This window comes from Oryzias latipes, chromosome 15, assembly GCF_002234675.1.
Source record: "Oryzias latipes chromosome 15, ASM223467v1".
Classification (NCBI taxonomy): Eukaryota; Metazoa; Chordata; class Actinopteri; order Beloniformes; family Adrianichthyidae; genus Oryzias; species Oryzias latipes.
This window is the reverse complement of record NC_019873.2, coordinates 29,203,418-29,228,243: the sequence shown is the minus strand read 5'-3', so window position 1 is coordinate 29,228,243 and position 24,826 is coordinate 29,203,418. Positions and strand designations below refer to the sequence as shown.

Sequence of the window (24,826 nt, the reverse complement as noted above, 5' to 3'; positions counted from 1 at the left end):
GCTTTGTTTCTTTGTTTTGTGTGGGATGGATTTTTTAAGTCCCTGTTAACTAAGAGAAGTTGAAAGTTTTTCTACGTTTTCTTCAGTTTTCTGCCTTTTTCTGAAACATGTTTGCGTGTTTTCTCCTCTAGAGGTGTTAGATGCCTTTAGAACTCTTTATCTACTTTCTGTTACCTGGCGGCGCAGAGGAAGCTGTTTGGTCAGTTTGTGGACTGCTGGCTGTCCGTTGAAGTCAGGCTTTTTTGCGGTGGTCCTCATTCGGCACACCACCACGATGACCACCATGCACAGGATCAGGAAGACGCCCGCACAGTAGATTGCAATCTCCACGTAGTCTGGGGAAATTGGCCCTGGAGATTTCTCAGGGGCTGAGTGACATGAAGGGACACCGGTGAGCACACAGACACAGTCTGGCCATCAAACACACAAATGTGGCCAGTGATGACTCAAGTCTCAATGTACCCCCCATCTACAGATCAGTTATAATTAATAGACATCCTTGTTTACAACTTTTGAGGTTCTGTTGTGTGTTTTTTAGAATCCAGCAGACATGAACTGAGATAGTCTAAATATGTTTAGATCAGCTGGAGCTCATTTACCTGAATCTGAAAGCAGTGGCAAAGCTCAGACAAACAAGGCTTGCACCAACGATGATGCAAAAATCACGTCTTTTGTTGTGACATTTGGTCTGAACTGTATAAAAAGGACTTTATGAGTGCTAGTGTACCGGTTTAGTCTGTTCCAACACCTGCAAAGCAGTGCAAAACACAAAGTATAGTCTTGGGTCACCACATTCTCACCCCAGCCAATCATATGTGGACACATGGGCGGGTGCCCCCCCTCCGCGCCACATCTTGTCGCCTTGGATTAACCCAAATCGCTGTTTTTCAAAGAGTTTGCCTGCTCTAATTAATTTACTTCAGTAAAGTTTCACAAATTCTGACTTCCACCTTAACAATAATACTAACGATAAAAATAAATTTATTTTCTTTTTCATGGTATGGTCTAAAAGTAGCAGTTGATGTATTGCTTTCCCTTAAAATATTCTACATTTGGTTGAAAACGTAAATCAATCACCAGCATTTTCAGCTTTACCAAGTCAGAATTATCCAAAGCGTTAATATGTGACCCGGATGGGGGTCCCTGCCCATGCGTCCATATGTGACAGGTTGGGGCGAGAACGTGTTGCCTGGGCAACTAAACAGCCAATCAAATGTGGATGAATTGACTGCTAGGAAATGTTCTCCTGCTTGTTGGATGTCTACTGGTCCAAAAAAAGAACACACACAGCCTTTGAGACTTTACAGCAAAGGAGTCTATGGATCTGTAATTACACATAATCATAATGATGAGCTTCACACTCATTACAAATATACTTTATTAAGAAAACACAAGGAGGTTTTGGCTCTGATAATTGAGAAAGTCAAGCCAACATAAAGCAAATGTTGAGCTTTTAGCTTTCAATCTTTATTTGAAGAGGATGAAATAAAGATTCTTAAATGCGTCCATTATCAGAGCCAGAAAAAGGAAAAAGTGCCTTGGACACTTTTGCATTGGAAGGCCAAATCCTCACTCTGCAGTCCCAAATCCTGAATCCTTATGAAGTTTGAAGATGCTACGAGTAATATTGCGTCTACAAAGTAATTTTGTAAATTAAAAAAAAGATTTTAATCAATCTGCTGAGTGTCCTTGCTCTTTGCATTTTCCAAGCACTACAGATTGAGCTTACAGGGGGGGGGGGGATTTGCCTTCCAACAATTTTACATAAGAGCCAAAAGTGAAAGAAGCACAAGGAGGACAGTATTGGAGTTTATATACCTGGAAGCACCGTCAAAGTAGCAGTGTGATAGGAGATCCCAATAGAATTACCCGCCAAGCACGTGTACTCCCCAGCATCCTCAAATGTTACATTGGGCAAGTGGAGAACTTCTATCTCCTTATCTGTGGTGTTAACACCGGCTGTCTGAGAGAGGAAGAGCAGGAGGAAGAGGAAAGGAATAGAGGTAGATGTGCAAAAAAAAGGGGGAGGAAATTCCAGAGAAAAAAGGGAGAAAGAAAGAGAAAAAAATGAGACCCAAAACACCAAAAGAGGAAGCAGAGGAGGTGAATAGTGTCCATCGCTGAAGTCCCGTCTGGAGGAGGTGATGTTGGGAGCGAAGATGGAGAAGAGACAAAGACAGATCCCAATGCACCATCAAAACCTGAGAGAACAAAAACCAACGCACCAAAAAAAACACAAAAAGACACCCATCACCTGAAGAGCCTACCAACAGGAAGCACTAATCCAAACACCAACGTGGACACATGCATGGAAAAACACGGACAGCATGGAGAGCACTGTTCACCATCTGGATGGAACTTGCACTTCAAATAGAAGAGTAAAATTAAAAAAAAAAAAGTTATAAAAAGTGAATTAAAATGCTAGTTATGTAGTTGTCAAAGTATGCAAGCCCAACCAGTGCTTCCATGGCAGCACCAGTTCCAACAGGGGGATGAAGAGGGGAAACCTGAGGGGTGTAACACTGGAGGACAGAGAAGATCCCCGAAACCTGGGACCACCACGAGACCACCAGCAGGACCAAAGGAGAACAATAAAGGACCCACGCTGGGGAGGGGGAGGGGGGTCAATGCTCAAAGGTTACCTGGGATGACCGTCAGCCACCCCGACTGGTGGGCCTCCCCAATATAATTGGAGACCTTACAGGTATACTCTCCAGCATCTTCCTCAGAGACGTTGGTGAGGGTGAGCACCTCCACGTCTGAGCTGTTAATGCCTGAACGCTGAAACCCATACACACAATTCAGGAACATCAGACAAACAAGCAGACAAATTCAGGTGGATCGTGTGATGACAGCTAGAGATCCGGGCCTACAGGACACAGCCAAAATCACCGCCGAGAGCCGGCTCGTACATGTGTGAGCACGCAAGTTCACATGATAGACCTTCGTCCATGAACTCAAAACAGAACGCAAACGATTGTGGAACGTACCTTTAGCACTCTGACGTAGGGGTGGCCATCAGGACCCAAGCGACTGCCGTTCTGGGTGATGTGCTTCAGCCACTGGATGTGAGGTTGAGCATCGCTGTAAACTTTGCACACAAAGCGGGCGTCTTCACCAACGTGCACAGTGGTGTTAGCGGGAAGACCAGCCTGGAGAATTGGACGGTGAGGAGACCGCTCTGCAGGGAGAAAACGACCATTTTCTTTTTACTTTTTTGAATATAAACACATTTTCAGAACATAAAGACAAGAGCTTCCAAACCAGGACACCCCAACATTTTTTAAACAAAGTATTACAGCATGTGAACAAGACAAAGGCTACACAGAGAATGATAAGACAAATTTAAAAAAAGCAAAAAATTACTTATTAAACAGGGAAGAATATTATAAAATTTATTAAATTATGTAATAAATCCAAAAACCTGAGGAAAAATATTTTTTACTTTGCATTTTTGTGTAAAAATGTAGGTTTGAAAAAGATTAACACGTTAATCCTAAACTGCAATTTCATAGTATGATGCTGTGGTTATATGTTGTCATATCGTATTTGATATATATCTATAGGAGGTGTTTGTGTTTGTATTTTATTGTAAATGTATTTGTGTTTTTTGAAGGACTACAGATGAAAACTTGCTTTAAATAACCTATTAATCATAATTATTTTAGCTTGGCAGCATGAACTGTCAGGAGTCACCCTGTGTTTTTGTATGTGATGTGTGTTTTCATGTCAGATGGAGGATGCAGAGACCCCTCCCTAAAGCGTGCAGCAGCAGCGGGGGCCGATCCACATGTGAGCCGCTGAAAAACCTTCATGGAATCGTTTGTACGAGTAAACATTTGACCTACGTATCCAAACAGAGCTAGACCTGTGGAACAATGCCCCCTTTCAAACACAAGAGCCTGCCAGCCCCCACCACCTACTGCCCCCAAACACTGCAGGGAAAATGGCATCTAATGGAGGGGCTTCAGTGACCTTCCAAAACAACGACACGGGTGCAGTTGTGGCGAGCAGAGGGCTGGTCGGAGGCGGATCCTGACGACTACAGCCGTTAGACGGATGGAACGCAGATGAAATGGAGGCTCCTGTCAGTCGCATTCTCCCATCTCTCTGAAGTATATCAGAACAGACCCCCACCAGCCCGCCTCCCCCTCCCTCCATCACATTCCTAGAGAGTTCCTTGTTTATTGTCTGTCTTTGTTTACTGCCCCTCTCCAGAGCTTCACAAACAGAACAAGGTTGAGACCTTAACTCTGACAACAGTCGGCGGCTTTCTGCTTTAGTTTCTTTGTGAAAGCCTCTGAAAGTTTCACTAAAACTACTTTGAAAGCAAAAAGAAGACAAATGTGCAAATCTGAGGATCTTAGAAAGAAACCCCGGCTCTAGTTCTGCACTTGAAAGGTTCAGGTCGTCACAGGAACAGCTCTGTAATTCAGAGTCTGGCTGGTGTTTCTCCTGGAAAGGAACATTCTCAGTGCTGTGATGGACAGGACATGTTTACATGTTTTAGGTACCTCACTGGGGGTCAAAGGCATTTTGCTCCAGACTCTTGACAATTGAAAAACTGGATTTAAGACTCAAAAAACCAATTGCTTGATTTTGGAGAGCATCCACCAATAACCAAAGTCTGATCGGTGTTCTGCTAGCAGGAGTCAAAACGCAAAACTTCACTGTTTTACACACTTTTTTATACACCACAGTGGGCTGAACTTCACTGTTCAGTAGCAGGAATCTCTGTCTGAGTCTCATTGCTGGAAGTTTGGATCAAGAGGATCTGGATCCACTTTAGGTCAGAGGATCAATCCAATCAGATCTTTTAAAGGGAATCAAAATCGAAAGGGAATCGACTCGGCAACCATAAATATAGAATCGAATTATTATTTTTACTTGATGGAGAAAGAAAACCCACAGAAAATCTACATGGCATTTTATTTACATATTCAATTCATTTGTGTGAGGAAGCTCTGTAATATTACTCATTTTTTCCGTTTTTCAATGTTTGTGTGGAAGTCCTTGTTTCTAGATATTCAATTTTTTAATTTTACATTTCTTTAGTAAACTGTATTATTCTTTTCTTCTTCCTGGAGATTTATTTCTATCTTTTCCATATTTTTAGGCTTCCCTCTTTATGCTGTGATTTGAAAAACTTTAAGAGTGAAGAGGAAAATGGATGCAACGATGAACTTTAGGATCTGTTTGCATGAATGTTAGGATGAAATTTGGTTTATCACCAAGAAGCTCCGACCAAAGCTCTGTGACGCCGGTCTCCAAACGTAGGAGTGACCAAACACAGTTCCTGCTGCGGTGTCCCGTGAAGCCTGAACTCCGAGTAACCTGGCGGTTTGGCAGACAGGCTCTGAGGTCAGCGAGGGGGGGGGGCATGATGGCACAGGATGGCACGCCTCTTTCAAAAGTGTTTCATTTCCAGGGCGCCACAAATCTAATTGAAAGACTCAAAGTTTGTCCCTTTTGCTGGTTTCTCTGCAGACGTCCAGACTCCAGTCTGAACCAGTGAAGTCAGGCTCTTCCTGAGAGTCGCTCCTGCAGGTTATTTAAACAGAGAGAGGAACCCCCCCCCCCCTCCCTCCCTCCCAATTCTCTGCCCACTGCACTGTAGTGGAGCAGAGAGGACAAAAAAGGTTAGCAGGGCAGAATGGAGGGGCCTTAGTGCTGCAGTAAATATGTGTCTGAGGCAGAGCTAACTGGGGGGGGGGGGGAGGGGGGGGCAATCCCATGGCGATTCCATACAAACGAGAAGCAGAAGAAAATAAAAGGTAGAGACAAAGTCAGAAGAGTGTTGTAAGAACTGGGACGGAGGCTGGACGGGAATCAGACCTTTGCAGCGTCATGTCTGCCGCCCTTATCTGAACGACCGCTGCAGAAAAGCTCCGATATGAACTGATAGCTTCACAAAATGGGCCAAGGGACGCCAAAAAAACCGAGCTGACAAACACGGCTCTGCTATCTTTATCCCACTCCACTTGTTGTTCCCGCTGTCTATTGATTCTGCAGAGCTGACAGAAAAACACCGTCTGATGCTCCAAAGGTGGGTTGGGGGGGCTGGGCCTGCATTCCCACTGATGAGGCCGTCCTGCTCAGAGAGGGGGCCGCAAACCACCATCTTTATACGATTAAGACCCTGAGCAAACCTGAAAGGTCCAAATCTCAGAAGCTCATTTGGAGGTGCCGGTAAACCCAGATGTGGTTCCAAAACGGTCACTTACGGAGCGGGAAGCTTAAAAAAGACTTTTGTCAGCGAGCCCACAATGAAAAGATGACAACTACATTCATTCATTTTTGTGGCAAATTATAATTTTTTTATTTATTTTTTTACAATTGACAAAATCAAACCTATATCAATAAAAGATTATTTATTAATGTCACTATATTCACTCATCCTTATTATTAAATGTCATTTCTCATATCTTAAATAGCATCTTTGTTGGTCAATTTTTAAGGCAGGTTTTAAAGTTTTCCACCTTCTTAAAGAGTTTTGTTAGAATTTTATTAGTGTGGAATAAAACATCTGGTTTGTGAACACACTAAATCTTTTTTTAATTCATTCTTTAAGAAAGTTCATACTGAATCAAGCTAGATGAATTAATCGATTAAATTGAAATGAGTTATGACCTTTAGATAACTTTTCTCCATTCAGGGAACTGAGTTTGAGTTCCTGAGTTCTGTTTAAGCTGAGGAAATAGCCAAATGGTTCCTAAACCAAATGTTTATCCCTTGTGCTATCCTATGGGGTCCAGATGACCCCCCCCCCCCCCCTTCCATTGACGTGTTCTCCCTACCATGACAAAGGTGGATAAAGGTGGAAAGATTTCATGTAATCCATGGACACCAGTGAAGATCACAAATCATTGAAGAAAAAAGGTTCAGAGCACTGTCTAGTGGGTCTAGATGACCCAACTCCCAATGTTATAGTACCTAGGATAGCACAAGGGTTAACACATGTCAGTCACATCCATTCAACTTCAGGTGAGCTCTGAGTCTGTACTGACCCACTACATCCAGGGTGTAGGTGTGGTTTATGGATCCCAACTCGTTCTCCACCACACAGGTGTAGTTGCCCTTGTCGGACGGCACCACGCTCTCCATGAGCAGAGTCCAGTGCTGGGAACGCACCTGGGTCAAAGACACAAGATCAGCAGACATGAAAGGCCTTGATCAGAAAAAAGTAGCAGATGGGATTTTGGGTGGAGTGTAAACGGTGAAGCTGGGAAACAATTTTGAAGTTGAAGACAGTCTTTTCCTGCAGGAATGACAGCATTGGGATGGTTTTTGTTCTTTTTCTGTTTCCAACTAGTTTGAGGTTTTTGAAATCATAAATTTCCTGCACGGTTCGTTAAGCAGAGATGTGGAATGTTTCCAACTCTGCCATTGTCTGTAGAAAAACACACCCCTGCACTCTAAGCTCTTTCAAGTATGCAGGTATTCAGTTTTTATTTGCAAAAGCAGGTTCACCTGTGTGTGGAATCCACAGGTGTGAGCTAACAATAGTTTCCTTCTGCAGGCCACAGGGACACTGTAGCCTTTGCTTGTGCAGCCTCACATTCCACACAATGGACAGGTAAGGCCACAGGGTTGGGCTCAGGTATGGCTTTTGTCCAGCATTTGTGTAGTAAGTAGTGAATCTGACAGGCCGACGACGTCATTCCTGTTCCTGTTGAGCCCAAAGCCACATCAGCAGCTACGTTTACCCAATCCTTTCCTGCATTGTCAGGTAGAGACGCACAGTTTTTCAGGAAACCTTCAGTTTTTTATTCCAAATTAGGCAGCTTAAAGAATGTTTGTTAGCCACTTTACAGACAAGAAAATCCCTTAGACCAGTCGCTCTGTGAGCAGTTCTTCCTGACTGGGTTACCCGAACATCCTGCTCTCATTTCAGTTCCGCCACCGCCTACTTTTTCTCTGTGCGTCTGTCGGTTGTTCCCCCCTGAAGCCCTGGGTTTGTGTTTCTAATAGATTGGGGTAAAGAGCAATTTCGGGTTACAGTCGGAAGCTCTGCAAAGTATCCCCGTGAGTGGAGGAACACGGATGAGCAATTCCAATTTCACACCAGAAACCCTGCCCTGGCTCCCTCCGTCCCTCCTCCTCCTCCCGTCTGTCTGGTGAAGGGTGGAGGAGGGTGAAAGAAGGGCTACAGAATGATAGGGGGCTGTTGCACCGAAGAGAAGGAGGAAGAGGAGGAGGAAGAGGCCAGGTCCTACCTTGTACCCTCCCATGCGGTCCTCTTGGCGGAAAGGCTTTTGGTTCTTCAGCCAGCGCAGACTGGGCCTCGGGTTGCCTCCTGCAGCACAGCGGAACTTGACCGTGTTGGCAGCAGGCACCGCGTGCAGACGCTTCTCCATCTTTGCCGGCGAGGTCCAGTATGGAGGCCCTGCAGCCAGAAGGGCGTATTCAGTCAGGAGAAGAGCTCAAGGTCTCAGACTGGCTACAGCAGGACAACAGGGGCCGCATTCCCAACACCACCAGAACCCCCCCATGCCCGGCGGTAACAGTGGCCCAGTGTGGAACAACATAACCTGGTGCTCCCACAGCTAAACAGAAACACACTCTCTTCCTGTGTGCTCCACACGGTGCAGCAAAGTGGTGGTGGTGGGGGGGGGGGGGGCAGCTCTAAAGGGAGAGGGTGGCTGGGCGTTGCCAGAAGGGTAACTAGACCATCACATTCAATTTCATCTTATTCCACTGAGCAGCTTTTTTCCCTCCACTTCCTCCAATTACCGTAGCCACCCTGTTAATCTGCGCGTCACTCTGCTAGATACCCATAACTTGGCCTCGGATGCTTATCCAAAATCATTATGAGCCGTCTGGGGAGAAGATGAATGTCACATTTCTGGAGTTAGCAAAGAAGGCGTTTGTTGGGTCACCCATCAGCAGCCATCGGCACCAGCGCCGGTGCGCAGGGAAGCTGCATTCCTGGAGTTGTGAGCTCTTTAGCTTTCCACTCTCCCTTTCTCCCGCACCTGGAAGCCTGATTGCCCAAGCAGATGGGGCTCGGAGGGGAAGACGGACTGGAAGTCAAACAACAACCCAAACGGTTCTCCACACCATCACTTCCTCTTTGTTCAGCAGGAGTGCCGAGGGAATACCCGCAGATAACAGCCCTGCTGGCTGAAGAGCTGCAGAATAACAGTAAATCAAAGGTTTAAAGTCTGCCAGGATACCCCCCCCCCTGCCTATTATTTTCATGGCTGTCAGATTCGCGTGCTATCAGACACTTCTCATCCTTTTCCCTGTACACAGAAACCGGACGTGTCCAACATACTTGGTCAGTAAATGTTGCTCTTCCTTCCTGATCGGATGCCTCCATTTTTCCACCTTTTTTTGTCTAAATTTCTGCTCATGTTCCTTCATCTCCGCCTCTCAGGGTGCAGGTTTCCCCTTCATCCACTCTCCTCCTCATCACTGAATCTTCAGGCAGAAGCAGACGGCTATGTTGTCCCAAGGACATTAAAGGTGAGGATTGTTTCCCATGCTCCCTCAGACCTCCCTCCACATGATGCCAAACTGCTCCAACTGCTGCAGAGAGCAGAGTCTGACAAAATCATCCGGATCCTGAGTCAGGACTGATTATCCTTAGCCGGCCCGGGTCAGTCCAGGTCGTACAACTCCAGCTCCAAGTCCATGTTCTGTTTTAATCCAAACATACCCAACTTTCTTAAATATCTTAATGAGCTCACTCTCATTAACATTTTTGAAACGTGTTAAAGTTTCTGTTGTCAAAAATATTTTTTCTGTGTTTATTTTTTTAGGAGTTAAAGTCTTGAAGTTTTGACGTTTTTACAAACCTAATACTGCTTTTCTTTTGGTTTAAAAAAAAGCAGGTAAAAGGTCAACCTTTTGGTGGGGATGCTACGTTTTTGGACAGTTATTTATCTTTTGGACAAAGTTAGTGTCTTATCTGCAGCAGACAACAGTCGGAGAACTAAGTTTGGAAAATCAGTGAAAAGCTCTTATCAGAGATTCAAGCCAACAGCTGCTCACAGAGGCTTTCAGATAAGAATAATTTTTTCAGGAATTCTAAACGAGCTCGACTTCAAAGGCGGCGCAGCAAACCAGAACATTGTGTATTTTTAGCCTGTTTTTTTCCTGCGTCTGACACTTCATCACACTGGATTTGCAGAAACGGTTCGTGTTGAAGCACGACGTTAAAAAGCAAGAAGCTGCTGAGGAGAAAACGTAGCTGCTGAGAAAAAGATCCGTGTTACGTAACAAAATACATCGGCAGAGATCAGACAGTAGAGATTTAAGATGCTTTGGAATTGTTTAAAAAAAGGCTGGGTTTGTTCTCAATGGGATCAGTTTAGTTTTTAACAACAAGCAGAAAAAATCCAAGTTAAACCATAATTGTAAAAATGTTATGATAATTACAAAACACAAGACAGAAAAAAGTGTTCTGACCCGAGCTGTGGCAGAGCCTGGTTCTGACAGAAAACTCCGTCCCTCCTTTTTCCTCTATCGTTGCTGGACTGTAAACTCACAACCTGGGATTTAACTTAAAAAATTAATGATATTTTCTGAATTTTTGTCACCAATTACCGGTAATTTTTTTTCTGGGTTTGTGTATTTTATTCAGTCTCAGGAGACATTTTTGTTGTCAGGTGTTTTAAAGAAACTAAATGAAACTGAAACTAAATGAATTCTCTCATTTAAATAATGCAGACCTGATTGGCTACCCAGGCCTTCGTGGTTGTGGGGGTTTTGTGTCTTTGGACTTTAGTTTTCTTGGGTTTTGTGTTTGGAAGTCAATTTGGGTTCAAGTTTAGGGCTTTGCTCTTCCTCCTGGGTCGTGACAGCAGGTTAGGTGACTCCGTTGGTCTTAGCTAATCCTGCTTTACTCCTAAGGCCATGAATCTTTGTTACTCAAAGCCAAATCCTTTTAACTCTCCTGGAACTCAAGATTTTATATTTCATTCTGACATGAAAAACATCAGTTTACGTTTAGTAATTAGTTTAATTTGAGTTTCCTCGTCAGCACTTGTCTTCTGGATTTGGATTCTGATTCGTGTCCCTTCTGGGACATGACATTCATTTTAGGAGCAGAACGCAACAACTTCAGGCCCTGAAATAACTGAAAAAGCCACCCGATGAAGCTACTTTAAGGGAAAGCACGAACACACTTTGATTTAGTGACTCCATCTGGCTTCCTCCACCCGCTGCCCTACACAGCCCCCCAAACCCAGAGGAGGCTCCTCCACGTCTCCACCGACATCAGACACAAACACGGTGTGGCAGTTTTCTGCAGAGTCATTTCTAAACGCAGCGTTCTGCAGTGAGCCTCGCTGGGGAACCGAGGAAAAAGTCAACTCAAACATGAAGCAGCTTTCTCCTTCCCTCCCACGCCTACATGCACCCTCCTCCTCCTCCTCCTCCTCCTCCTCGTTCCAGTCCTCGGCTTGAATCCAATCCCCAACGCCGAGCTCAGAGAAGAGCTGGAGCTCATCCAGCATTCCCCCTGCAATCCCCCCTCCTTCACATCTCCCCCTCCCTTTTAATAATAATCTTTGCTTTTTAATTTTCAGAAACACACTAGAAGAAACTGCAACCGTCCTGCCAGAACAGCTTTCCCTTTGTCTTCATTCAGCCTATTACCAGCAGAACGGCTGGACTTTTCCCCCCTCCCTCACTTTTTTCCCTTTTGCCGAGATCCTCCCTCTCAAATTTTTAATGGATTTCAGGCAATTGCAGTGAGCCTGGATGTGGGGTGGGAGAGCTGGTGGTGTTTGGAGAATTTTAACAAGATGTGGAAGCCTGCAATGCAACTCTGTCCGTGCAGGGAGAGCATGCATGCACGCATGCATGCATGCGTGCATGCGGCTGCAGAAACCTCGCTTCAGTGAAACTTCAGGGAAAACGTTCCCTTTCACGTGCACGCTCACGTGCGCACACACCAGGTCCAGGTGGGTCACTGGGCGAGTGTCTTTCACAGTGGACCCAGCTGACTGGCTGAGAGGCTCCGACTATCCAGGAGATGCTAGCACATGGAATTTCAGGAATTCCTAAATTCCCTGAAGCATCTAAAATGGAAGAGACACACTTTCACAGCTCCCTGGATATGTTTGGACAGGAATATGGACGAGGTGATATGTGAAGGAGCGGCGGGTTTGGCTAACAACTAGCATCTCCAGATTATGACCAAGACAAAACACTTTCAGTTCAAAGAAATATTTTACTTTGAGATCAAGCTTTTTGGCAGCTGAGCTAATCATTCAAGCTGTAAGTAACCACTATGAATTCATACAAACCCTGAAGTTAGTTTTTATTTTATTTTACTTAAAGTGCATAAAAGTGAGCTAAGAAGAGGTCTACAGTAAATTGATATATTTGCTAAATATGGTATGAAAGTTTCAAACAAACTGCATCTTTTCCTGCAGAGGAATGAGTCAAAGATCTATTTATGAACATGGAATTGTTTTAGTGTGTGGCTCAATAATCTGCTTTCTTACAGGGCCTCAGTCTGGTGACGCTCGGTCACACCCGCCCTCTTCTCCCCATACTCACTTGACTGAACTCCATCCAAGCCAGTGTCCTCTGACCGCTCTGTGTCGTCCTCATCATCCCCCGAGGAGATGGCATCTGCACAGAGTAACTACAGTTACAGTCGCCCATCTTCACGTATCTCCACCTCCCAACTCTCAAAGTTGGATAACCGTATTTTCTGGAGTATAAGTCGCATTTTCTTCCAAAGATTTGCCAGGGGTGCGACTTACACTCGAGAGCGACTTATTTGTAATATTTAAACATAAAGAGGCTCATATAGTTGTTATTTTCCCCCTAAGAACCTATAGAGGGCGCTGTAGGTGCGTGTGTCTGTGTTTGCTGCTAGTAACAGCGCAGAAGAAGCGCCGCCCAAGAGAAAAAAAGGGCCGTGTCCGAATTCCCACCCTAACCCTGAACTACTAAAAAACTAGATTTTTTTAGACACGGATTTTAAAAGCAATTCGGACACCATGCTCACTACTTTTTTTTTTTAACGGCGGATATGACGTCATCGATTTCACAAAGTTACAATCGAATTAATATGAGCGTTTTGTGACGATTATTTATGAGTCCAATGTCTTCTGAAAATAAAATCGTTGATGGTTTAATAAAAAATTACATTTAAATACATTTTTTTGACAAAAATTGCATTGTGGTCTATATTTGGCAATCTAGTGAACATCGATGCACACTGGTTTTTCGCAGAGACTTCTGGGAAATTTCTGGGGGAACTGGATTTGGGAATTCTAGATTCGGACAGCGAAAGGAATTTGGACACACCCACGGAATCTGATCGTTTTTCTCCTGAATGTTATGATGGGACATTATTATTATTGCTTTTATTTTTTCTCCTTGGATTTTTGCGGGACAGCAAGTCATCAAACTGGGTCACAGAGAGACGGAAGAAATTCCAGCAATTCCAGCGTCTTTAAGATGCAGCTCCTGCATTACAAAAGGCAACGATCACGGTAAGAAAAGAGACTGCCGGAGATGATCGATGCTTTTGTAGAGCTCTTCCAAATAAATAAACATAATCTCTCAACATCATCCGTATCTTCTTTGCATTATAAACGTGATATGCAGCCAAAGCCTCCATGCGGGCTAAAAACGTCAGACAGTAGCGTCTCCACACGCTAAGAGCTTCTAGTTTCTGAACACATTTTTGGATAAGCAGTGAACATTAAATTTGATACGCGTCAAAAGAGGCCGCAGACGTGGATTTGACGCACGGATCGTGTTCGGCGAGTTTGTTCATAAATGCTTAACTTTTCTCTTAAAATTGTGACTTTTTGAGGTTTTTTCTTCTTTACTATGTATTTTTTGCTCCAGCACCTTATTCCCCACAGCGACTTATACTCCAGAAAAAAACGGTAATTCAAAATCAAATTTAGACGTTAAAGAAAGACATTTATTGATAAACTTGTCTGCCGCTGCTTTCATACATTTTTACTCCTTCAGAAAGTAACTGAGGCATCTCACCCTAACCAGATCAGCTCCATGGCCATTCCCTGAACTCAAAAGTCAGACACAAACGTCCGAGTCCTCTACCTCCTGACCTGTCCTGCCGGCTCGGACTCACCTGTGACATTGACTATGAAGAAGACCGTGTCTTTGCCTACGCTGGTGCAGGCGTACAGGCCTGAATCCTTGGGCGTGGCATCACGGATCTGCAGCACGTCCTGCTCTATCACTGTGTGGTTGTTGGTGCCCAGAGAGCTGCCATCTTTGGTCCATGTGATAGTCCCCGTCGCGGGCAGAGGGCAGCTCAGCCTCAGCGCCTCCCCCGGGTGCACTGAGCACACCGTGGGCTTAGAAATTTGGTATTTGTTCGATGCCTCTGCAGAGCAAACGGGGGGAGGAGAGGGAGTGAAGGAAAGGGGCGGATGGGGGGAAAGTAGGGTGAAATAAAGTAGGAAGAGGGTGCACAAGGTGAAGAAAAAAAAAGAGGAAGAAAGAAGCCAGAGAGTAAGAAACAAAACACCACAAAACCCCACTGGATGCACTGAAATCAACTTTTGCAGGAGGAGCGTAACAGAGAAGAGGCCCGAGTTTTAAACCGTCACACCATGATGTCGATGCCCCAAACCCCCAGTCAGTGTGGAAATGAACCCCGGCTGTGGTATAGGTGTGCAGCGCCGTTGGCGGGCGGATTTAGGGCATGCAGTTAAGGCTGTAGCAGCACGCGTGGAGGGTAAAATTATCGGTGCTTCTCATGGCGCTGGGACTCCTCTGATGACCCCCCCACACACACTTTAATGCAGATGCCAAGCAGCCGGTGTGAGTGAGGCGGGGCTGAGCAGAAAGACTGCCGTAGCTTTAAAAAAAAAAAAGTTTTAAAAAAATGAGCATTTTCAGATCCAGCATGTCTGCCTGTCAGGGAGGAAAGCAGCCAGAAAGATCCGGAATGGAAGCAGTTGTCAGGCAGGGGGGGGGGGCATGGGAATGGTTGGGGGTGGGGGCAGTTTGCTCTCTGTTTTTGGGATATTTTTCTGGCTTTAATGTGCGTCTATACTGAGGAACCGGTTAAACCCTTCACCGCCCTTCCTTCTCTTTTACAACATGGCCATGGAGGATCTGCAGCTCTGAACACGACAGCCGAGCCGAAAACCTCAGAAGCGGCTCCAACGTGCATAAAAGCTACATTTGAAGGAGGAAAACGCAGTCTGCGTGTGAGTGCACGACTGACCGACATGTTAAATCAGCAACGCCTGAAATCTCTTTTGTGTAACTCATGCTTCGGTTCTGTTTAAAGGCTGGAGTTTGTCCACATTTACACACAAGGCACTTGTGCAGTCCTGTTACTGTGCAATGGACTCAGACGGCAAACTCCTCACTTCTTCTACACCTCAATGTTTTTTGCACGCCTGTGGGCCTGTTTTTTAGAGCTAAAAAGGGGCAAAAGAAAAAAAAACAGGAATCAAAGTAGCTGCAATGGAAAAGCACAAATAAGAAGCCAGTGATGAAGTTTATGTGAGGAGTGACAGATGTAATTATAGAGGAGCTCCCAGCGTCCCTCTGTGCACCTTTTAAACAGCCCACTCCCCCCTGAGATGTCCTCCCTGTGCTGACAGCATAGTGGTACACCCCCCATGAACAGACAGTCCAGCTTCAAAAGGAATGGAAAGTCACAGGTGAGAAAACCTGAGCGCCTTCCCGCAGGCCGAGCTGACAGCGTTCCCATTTTTCTTCTGTTTTTCTTATTTCCAACAGGAAACTGTGAAGCCCCGCCCCACGATGTGTGTGGTCTGTGCTGAATGATGGGAACTGTGTCAGTGTTTCATCAGACTTGGTGGCTTTGTTTTTGTTTGTTCGTTTGTTTGTTTGTTTGTTTCTTTGTTTGTTTGAAATCACTGCTGGACATTTGTCAGGAATATTTTTGTAATTTAAGGTTTTAAACATGCAGATGAGCTGAAATGGATGAGCCAGCATGTCGGAGGAACGGAGTCCCACTCTGATCCCAGTGGTCTTTTCATTATGATGATGCCGTTTTTATATAAACGTGTCGTTTTCTAGGACATAGTTTCTGCAGAGCGGCAGGACTTCATTAGAAATTCACCTCCGAGTTGTGGGCGGGGCTGTTGGCACACAGCAAACCCCACCCGCCTGCTGTTGCTGAGAGCTCTCTGTTTACACTCTCTCCTACTAGCTTACAGCCCCTCACACCCCTAACCAAACATTAGTGGTGCAACAGAGACGGCGTGCAACATTGGAGCTATCCAGCCGTCCAGTTTAGACCCAGATTCCAGCTCAGACCAGGAAAACAAAGTCGTTTGTGGATCTATTTGTCTCCAGGTGGATGATCAGAAAGGGGCGGAGCAGGGAGATAGTGGCCCCGCCCAGTGTATTTTCTACGTCACAAATAGAATCTTTTCCCAACGGCATTTTTTCATCTGCTCCTGATTCACAACAATTTGAATAAAGAAAACCTCAGAAATGCATCTTTAAGTTTAATTTTCTATAAATATGTCCTCCATCCATGTTCCACAGGAACATGTTAAAAATACCGAAAATATCATTTTTAACTGGACTGGATCTTTAAAGACAATCATTCATGTCAGAATTACGCCTGGTTAAGTTAATTAACATCCAAACTGTTGAAATTCATGGAGGTGAAATCATAAATGGGGGCCTAAGTGGGCTCTAGTCTGAAAATGTATCAGAACTTCCCTCCAAAGTAGGAAAACTCACAAGTTTCCACAAACCACAATTTTGTCAAAAACAACGTTTTTCCACTCAGAGAGCGTATTCCAAAGGTTTGGTTGTGGGGAAGGCCAAGTGACCCACAGGAGTCTAAAGTCACTCCTTCTGATGATAGAGCAGGGATTTCAAATCCCCCTGTAGATTTAATGAGTCAGATCCTAAGATCCTCCACACAAACACAGAAAACCAAAAGTGGAGACCATCATTTGGGGGAAAAAGGTTTATCGGAATAATCTTAACATAATCTTAACATTTTCAAGTCCAAGTCCAGACCTGTACTGACTGGAAGTTTACTGGTGGACCATAGGTGAGCCCTAAATATCTTCTTTGTTTGAGAAAAAACTCCTCTGTGAAGAGAATTCTGCACGTTTGTTTTCATGACGTTTCTTCTTTGTGTCAAATGTAGCTTTTATTTTGTTCACCTGGGATTAAAGTTAACTGATCTCAACACCTGGCATGAAATAATCATGTTTATGACATGTGATCATAAAATCCTACCACTGAAAAAGGATTTTGGAGCTTCTCCGTGAGATGACGCTGACATGGCAGCAACACCTGGAGAACACGTGAAAGCTGGATCCACTGAGACGATGCAGGAACATTTCTGTGTTTTACACCCAACAGAAAAGCTCTACAGTAAAGTCCAAATGAGGGAGGGAGGGGGGGGTCAAGCAAAAACAGAGGGATGGGAAAGGGGAGGAGCTTCAGGAGACGTGCATCTGATTCACGAAAGTGTTGGTCTTATCTCTGCTGCGTCCATCTGTTCTCCTCCATCAATCCCTCCTCTGTCTTTATTTGCGTCTCCTTCACCTCCCCTTCCGTTTTGCCCTCTTCTCCCCCTTCCTTCACATCCTCAAGCCCTGCATTCCCCCGTGACCCCCGACCTCTTCCTGACCCTCCGCTAACCTGTTGACACCCCCCAGCATACCTGATTGTTCATGGGAACGTGTGCGCTCTAACACCCGGGGATAAAGACGAGCACACTTCAGTGCACGTGAACAGACAGAGGACCGTGCTGGGATGAAGACTTTAGGAACGTTTTCTCTTTGCAAGGAGAAGTGGGAGAGCAATGGGGGCTTTTATTTCCCATCAGCCATTTCTTTCTCAAGTTGGTTCAACATGCTGCCACCTGTTGCCTCCTCCATCGGTCCTCTTCTCCTGCTCATACAGGTGTCAATCAGGCGTGATGGATCCAGACTGTCCTCCTCCTCCATCACCTCATTTTTACTGCAATAATCAGACAATTCCCACCAAAGCTGGTCGGCCGTTTCTCTTCTTCTGTCTGTCGCCGGGTCAAAGTTTAGGATTCTCGAAGCCGAACTCGTCTGAACGTTTTCACATAAACTCTGACTGCTTCCATTCTGTCTATTCCAACGCTCCTCTTCATCATTCAAACCACAGGCAAACCTATATGCTATGTAGCTGATATTTATAGATCCATTTACCTACAGTGGATTTTCCTTTTCAGCTTTCTCTTCCTTGAGTAAAAAGAGGCAGAGAAATGTTTTTTCTTCTTCCTGTTCTTTTCTTTCCCAGATATAAAATCTTGTGTAAAATATTCTGTTTAGTAAACAAATAAAAAAACAAAATAAACCTCTAATGTAAGCTTTTTAATCTATTGCACATCTAATCTAATTTTCTGCTCACTTCTGGCTCAGATTCCTCAAACACCTGAGCTGGGACAGGTACCAGTCTCTTAGCACCTTTGCCCCAAAGGTAACAGGATCAGGAGGAAGAGCTCCTGAAAGTGTGAAAACCTCCCGTCCAGCTGCCCCCCACTTCCTGCTCGCCACAACCCTTATGAACTTTCCCTTTGAGTTTACGTCCACAGCCGCAGACTGCTGCTCATTTACCGGCTAACCGACAGTTTTATACTTTTACAGCTGCGCTCCTACTGTGGGGACAGCAGTGTTTAGAGTTCAGACAGATTCACACACATTCTGAAATGAATTCTGCATTTTTCTCTGTTTAATCTAATCTAGATTCTTTTTTTTAAAGTGGCTTCCAGGTGGAATCGAGCAGCAAATACAAATATGTCAGAAAAGCTTTGAAGCTCAAACTGTGCCAAGAAAGTGACAGAGAAAACAGTGTTACCTCTGTCTTAGCCTGGTTGAGCATGACGCTGCTGGCTTCATGCATTCTGGAGCCTATATTTATTTGACCACTGAAATATTTGGAAGTGTTTCCTTCAGGCTGATGAGAGGATGCGGTTTGGCAGACGCCTCAGGAAAGTGCAGCTACCTCTGCTGCAGCTGCTCCGCCTGCTGCCATGAAGAAACAGGGCGATGGACCGAGAGCACGCCACTCAACAGCAGACATGGATGTCAACCGCATGCATGCATGCATGCGTGCATGCACGCTCCTCCAGCATTTAAAGCCATTCAGCCCTGTCAGTGTTTCTACCCGCTGTGCAAATGGAGAGCACCTGACCCGAACAAGGTAAACACTTGCACAGATCCTGAAGCGGCAGCAGCGTCAACAATGGGCTTGTTGTGGTGGCCTCAACCGCCGCGCTCGCTCCGCTTCTTCTGTTACCGCGGCCGCAGGTAAACATACGAGCAAAGGCCATCAGAGGTGCAGGCGTTTCTGCAGAGACAGCGCTGATATGCAATCTGAAGCATCTACAACAAGTTCCCACAGACGCCGGCTGCAGTGTAAGCACCGCCACAAGGCACTTGGGGGCGGGGCCTCGCCGCCAGGTCAGTGGATGAGTCCATCTAACATCTTTCTCTTAACAGGTGAGGATGCCGTTCAAACTTTGTCTTTACCAAATCACCAAAAGAGGAAACTGAGAGTCAGATCAGAAGCTTTTTGTGAGCCATCTCTCCATCATGTGACCCCCACACACTTGATCTATAGTCACATGACTCTACAGCTGCTCAGTTCTTTAATCTCTGCACCTAAAGGAGAAGTCAGATACGCACAAATCCTCTTAGAAGTTTCAAAAAGGAGCGTGCCGCTCTGGAAGACTGTGGAGCGCGAGGAGCTGCAGTCTGGAGCCAAACTGTCTGACATTAAACAACAGAGGAGAGCTCAGGCACCTCCTCATCGGAGCTGCAGGAACCGGGCCGAAGCAGCAGAGAGGAGATCTCTTTGGAGGAAAAAAATGCTTTAAGCATTTTCTGAAAAAGTCTGAAAAGAAGCACAGTTCTGATTTTCTTCACTCCTCCTCATGTCTCTCTTGTCAGCATAAACTCCTCCCCATCACGGGTCATGGCGCCCCCCAGAACCACCAACCCGGCTTTAGCGCACAAACACACTGCAGACGGCCCAGACAGCAGTAAAGACGTCTCCACCTCCAGCTGAGGAAACCTGCAGCTCCTGATGCTGAACTTCATTAGTTTATTTGTTTAAACCTCCACACCCAAACTTTCAAGTTTTATCAAATGCAGACCATAAAAAATGTTTTACAGGAACTTTGATGAAATCTGTTTTTAAAGAAGGAAAATTTCAACTTTGAATCAGAAAACGTTACAGTAAATATATTCTAAATTTGCTGACAAAAAGGCACAGTCCTGTTTTATATTTCATAAACAGAATTTTAACTATTTTAGCTGTTAACTATTTGGTATAATTTAAGTATAATGTAAGACACCCCCCCCCCCCCATCCAACAGATTCTTGCCGCTCACCTTCGGGTTCCAAAGTGGCCTCCTCCCTGGCAGCGGTGAGTGGCGGCCGGGCCAGGCCCACGGTCAGGAGGGACAGCAGGATGGCGGCCAGCAGCCAGGCCATCCTGTTAGTGAGGGATGACACTCCCCATGCCCCCCTCTTCCACCTCCCCCTGGACACTGATCCCATCTGAGGGGGTCCGCCCAACCATCAACTGCTGCCCGGTCGGCCGGTCACTCACTGGAATTCACACCAATCACCTGGATTGAAAAAGGGGAGGAGAAAAGGCTGGAGTTGAGGAAGAGGGGTGAAGGAAAAAGTGAGAAAAGAGGAGAAGAGGGTCAGCTGAAATGAATCCTCCAGAACTGATTTAGCAAAGATTTTCTTTGCCTTCCTTAAATGCAGCAGAGGGAGCAGCTCGGAGCTGAAAAGCTGTCAAACAAGCCATGCCACAGACATACCAGAGCTGCAGACACTCGGTTCTAATCACATGCTGGGCAATATTGTCGAAAAACAGGGCAGAGTCATTTTATTGGAGCTCTCGGTGCGTCAAACCTGTTTGCTTCAAACTGCAGCTGCCAAAGCTGGAAGATCCGACTCCAGGAGTTGATTCAACTCACAGAATCAGATCTAGAGAAGCTCTGATAAGATGACCTGTTGCAGCTCAGCCCACCTTCCCTCATATGATGGGCCGGGGAGACAGAAAAGGTCACCGCGCTTTTCCTGCGCAACCTATGGGCCAAACCTATATGCGCTGCGTCCCTAAAAGCCTTTTTATTACATCACTGCGATCTGATTACGGGCTTTAACCGAGTACCGGGGCTCTGAAGACACATATGGACGGCGCGCGCGCGCCGCACACACGCGCGGCTGACAGGCCTCTGGAGGTTAGCTGAAGTCACGCTTCTCTGCGCTTCTTCTGCTCCAGCTGGACGTATCGATTGTCTTTACGCGCAAAGGCATTTGTGGTTTGACTTTTAAAGGGCGAAGACAAAACCTACACAAGCTGTTTACCCTAAAGCCCCCCCGGGGGCCACAGGCGCTGCGGCGCACCTGATGCTGATGCAGATTCAGAACTTCTTCGGGTGTGTTTTGGGAAAATGCATCGTTTTAACCTCTCAATTCAGCTCGGAGTCGCTCCAACATCATGTGAGGCAGAAATAAACTAAGTCATCAGAGCAAAAATCCGCCTCATTACTGCTGTCTGTCCGGAATCTTTCTGCAGGACGAAAAACATTTAAGTTCAAAAGATCCGTTTTTTAAGAATCCAGTTGATTAAACCAGCAAAAGAAAAAAATGACAAATGATTTTCAGCTCATTTAAGGAGGAAAAAGAAGCAATGTTACAAAAATCCCAGGAACGAGCATCAGAGCGCAGAAGTTAGTGCAGAAACGTGACGTGGGACTTTGCGCCGTGCGCCACCGAAGCCTTCATTTAAAGCCACGCTTTGAATGAAATGTTTTGGCGCTGCCTGAATTCCTTTTGACATTCAAAACAGTTGGCTTTCTGCACAAAAGAGCTCGTTTGGAGCCGTTCGGGGATTTAGGGCTCCGCAACGAGCCGCGAAAAAACAACTGCGGTCACGCGCTAATTGGCACCATAAATGCAATGTAGAAAATGAAGCAAAGTAATAAATAACCAGGACAGTTGATGAGGGTTTGGTGCGCGCTTCAAGTAAACAGGCGGACACTTTGCTGCTTTTTCCTTTCTAACATTTGATTTAGGATAAAAGAGGAAGCAAAAACTTGAGAACTTCCACCAAATTACGTAATAACTCAGGTGAAGAAAAGCCCAAACTGCAGAGGGAAGCTTATGAAATTGTTGTTTATAAAAACACAAACAGAAGCGACTGCTTTTTCCCAGCTCTGTTTTCCGTAAACCGAAAAAAAGAACTTACCAGGGAGCCTGGAATCGCGATGATCTGTGTTTTGGCACAGATAAGGACTGAGTCAGTGAGCGTGAGCTGAATCCACAGACAGGAATGTCTCCAACTCCACACAGCGGGAACAATCTGGGAGCCTGTTCTTCGTTTGTTATTCCACAATCAGCATCGACGCGCAAGAATATTCCAAAGCCGTCTGGCTGCGTGGTCCACTGTCTCCAAAAACAAATCCGACTTTACGCGCGTCAGTTATCCTTGGAAAACAGCTCGGTAACCATTGCGCCGTCCCCCCCGTCCCCCCTCAAAACTTTTCTCCCGTCACCGAGTTCCTCCTGCTAGAGCGCAAACATCCCCACCGCTCTCGCGGCGCACTTGTCAGCTAAACACAAAGTTCGTGGGGCTGTAGTGAAGCTGGTGGAGCGCGAGGGCAAAGCTGTCCGGGGCGCGGCGTCCTAAAATCCATCAGCGCGCGTGCTCCTGCGGCGCGAGCGGCGTCTCATGCGTCTCTTCCACCGACAGACTCCGCTCTGCCTTCAGCCGCTTTGTCAGGTTTGGTCGCTTTTTCTCCTTCTTGCGTCTCCGTACACCGCCTTCCTCCTTCCCTCCGGTGGGTGTCATCCCCCCTCCTCCTTCCCCCTGCACCTCCTCTCCACCCACTCACAACCACTCCGAGCGTAATTTGAGCTGCTCCCTGGCTGCAGCGCCTTCGAGCCCGGCCTCCCCTCCGCCCATCAGGCTGCAGACCTGCCCGCGTGCGCGCAGCTCGCTCCCATTAATGGGTCTAACGCGCGCGCCCTCCAGAACAGCGCCGCCCAGCGGCCAACGCGCGACTGCAGCAAACTCATGTGCTGCGCGCGCCAACCGTCCTGGAGCTGATTCAAGATTTTCTCTCTGGATGATGACCGCGGCGGGAAAACATGGAGCAGTTTTTTTGGGAAAGTCTGTCAGATCAGATCTGGATGATGAAAGTCACATTTCAGCGGGAATCCAACACACGAAGAAGAAATGAAGGTTTGGCGCGGTGGTGTTATGTGACCCGAAATAGGAATTTCTCACATTTCTGACATCAATGTGAGAAAAGTTTCAGGAGGAAAGAGACACGACGAAGAGCCAATCACAGCCAATGGTTTCCGTACAGTTGTCCAAAAGTTTGCATGTGAAATGATCATCAATAAGGTTTCTTTGGATCCTGGAGGAACAAACAACAGGACTTGATTTTACTGTTGTTTTATTTTTAGTTAAAATGTTTCAGAGGTTTATTTATTTATTTATTTTCACTTAATTATTTTGAGAATAAACTTAATAAACTGCGACAGACTGGCGACCGGTCAGGGGTGTCCCCTGCTTTCGCCCACAAGGGGCCGAGATAGGCTCCAGCAGCCCTGTGACCCCGAAAGGGACAAACGGATTAGAAGATGAATGAATGAATGAACTTAAGGTGTAACCTTTAGAAAAAAGCAAGCTGCACAGCTGTCCTCTTGCTGCAGTGTCACATTTTAAAGTGACAGAACATCCTTCACTTTTGGTAAAAAGGCAGATATCCTGAGAGTCTCACCCATTTTTTATAAACGTGTTCTCCAGTAAAAGTTCCTTCAAAACATTATAAATTCATAAAAAATCAATATCTCTAAGAGCTTGTAGTGAAATCACAGATCCTCTTAGCCCTTGTGCTGTCTTAGATGACCCCACCCTTACATTGACGTGTTCTCCCTACCATGACAAAGGTGGATAAAGGTGGAAAGATTTCATGTAATCCATGGACACCAGTGAAGATCACAAATCATTGAAGAAAAAAGGTTCAGAGCACTGTCTAGTGGGTCTAGATGACCCAACTCCCAATGTTATAGTACCTAGGATAGCACAAGGGATAAGGATCAGATGTGACCGGACCTTCCCCTGAAGAAACGTTTCGTGGAACAACCGCTCTGTGAGCCATTTCCTGAAGTTTTATTTTAAGTTTGAAAGTTTGAAAGAATTTAGCAAAAGGAAAAAATCTGAAAGTCTGTTCATTTGGAAAGAGTCTGCAGTAAATTGAGTTCCCCAAAGGAAAGTGAAGGCGCCCCCACATCAACGCCAACCACAGCCCGGCTGTCTCTCCCATCACTTCAGGCGTTCAAGTCCTCTGACAGAGACACCCGGGAGGCGGGGGGGGGGGCTCTAATCTCCACAGACTTTTTATCTTTGTCTTCTTTTCACTGCTCAAGTTCTCTTTTCTTAAACAAGAGGAGGGAAATGCTTCCATTCATGCTGAAAAGAGGCACTAACAAGCCTTTCTCTGAGGCGGAGGCTTGGACAGTGAATAGGCGGTTGTAGGTGTTTTTGTCTCTTCCTTCTGCAGGAAAACCCTCCGTTAACAGTGCAGCTGACTGTTTGCTTGCTTGGGAATGAGGGCTGACAGAGATGAGGCCACAAACTCAAACACATTTTTCAAGGAGAAGCACAAATCGGCCGCCTGCAGCTTCCCCTTTCTGTGCAGCACTTTTCTTGCAGTCCTTTTTACAATTAGCCGATTTATTTTCCACCATTCAGGCCTCCTGCTGGAAAAAAACCCATCTAGCAGAGGCCCTTTGACTGCTGACTGGATGGACTCAACGCTCCTGCACTGCGTTATCCATCAAGCTGTCACCTTTCAGAGCTTTCC

General features: G+C 45.8%; 1 protein-coding gene across 5 annotated transcripts in view; it reads right to left on the bottom strand.

Moving 5' to 3' along the window:
• fgfr2 (fibroblast growth factor receptor 2) overlaps positions 1–22,763 on the bottom strand; it is a 34,848-nt gene extending 12,085 nt beyond the window's left edge. The window contains exons 1-9 of one of the 5 annotated variants that reach the window (XM_011484753.3): positions 22,201–22,763; positions 20,324–20,591; positions 14,072–14,329; positions 12,514–12,588; positions 8,217–8,386; positions 7,008–7,131; positions 2,991–3,181; positions 2,643–2,781; positions 169–368 (exon numbers count right to left, since the gene is read on the bottom strand). In XM_011484753.3, the coding sequence (XP_011483055.1) occupies positions 169–368; positions 2,643–2,781; positions 2,991–3,181; positions 7,008–7,131; positions 8,217–8,386; positions 12,514–12,588; positions 14,072–14,329; positions 20,324–20,492 (1,326 nt within the window). In that variant the 5' untranslated portion in view covers positions 20,493–20,591; positions 22,201–22,763. Of the gene's footprint in view, positions 1–168; positions 369–1,818; positions 1,964–2,642; positions 2,782–2,990; positions 3,182–7,007; positions 7,132–8,216; positions 8,387–12,513; positions 12,589–14,071; positions 14,330–20,323; positions 20,592–22,200 lie in introns of all 5 variants that reach the window. The other 4 variants (XM_011484751.3, XM_004077496.4, XM_011484752.3 and 1 more) reach the window with 4 other exon arrangements.
• Positions 22,764–24,826: the final 2,063 nt, after the last annotated feature.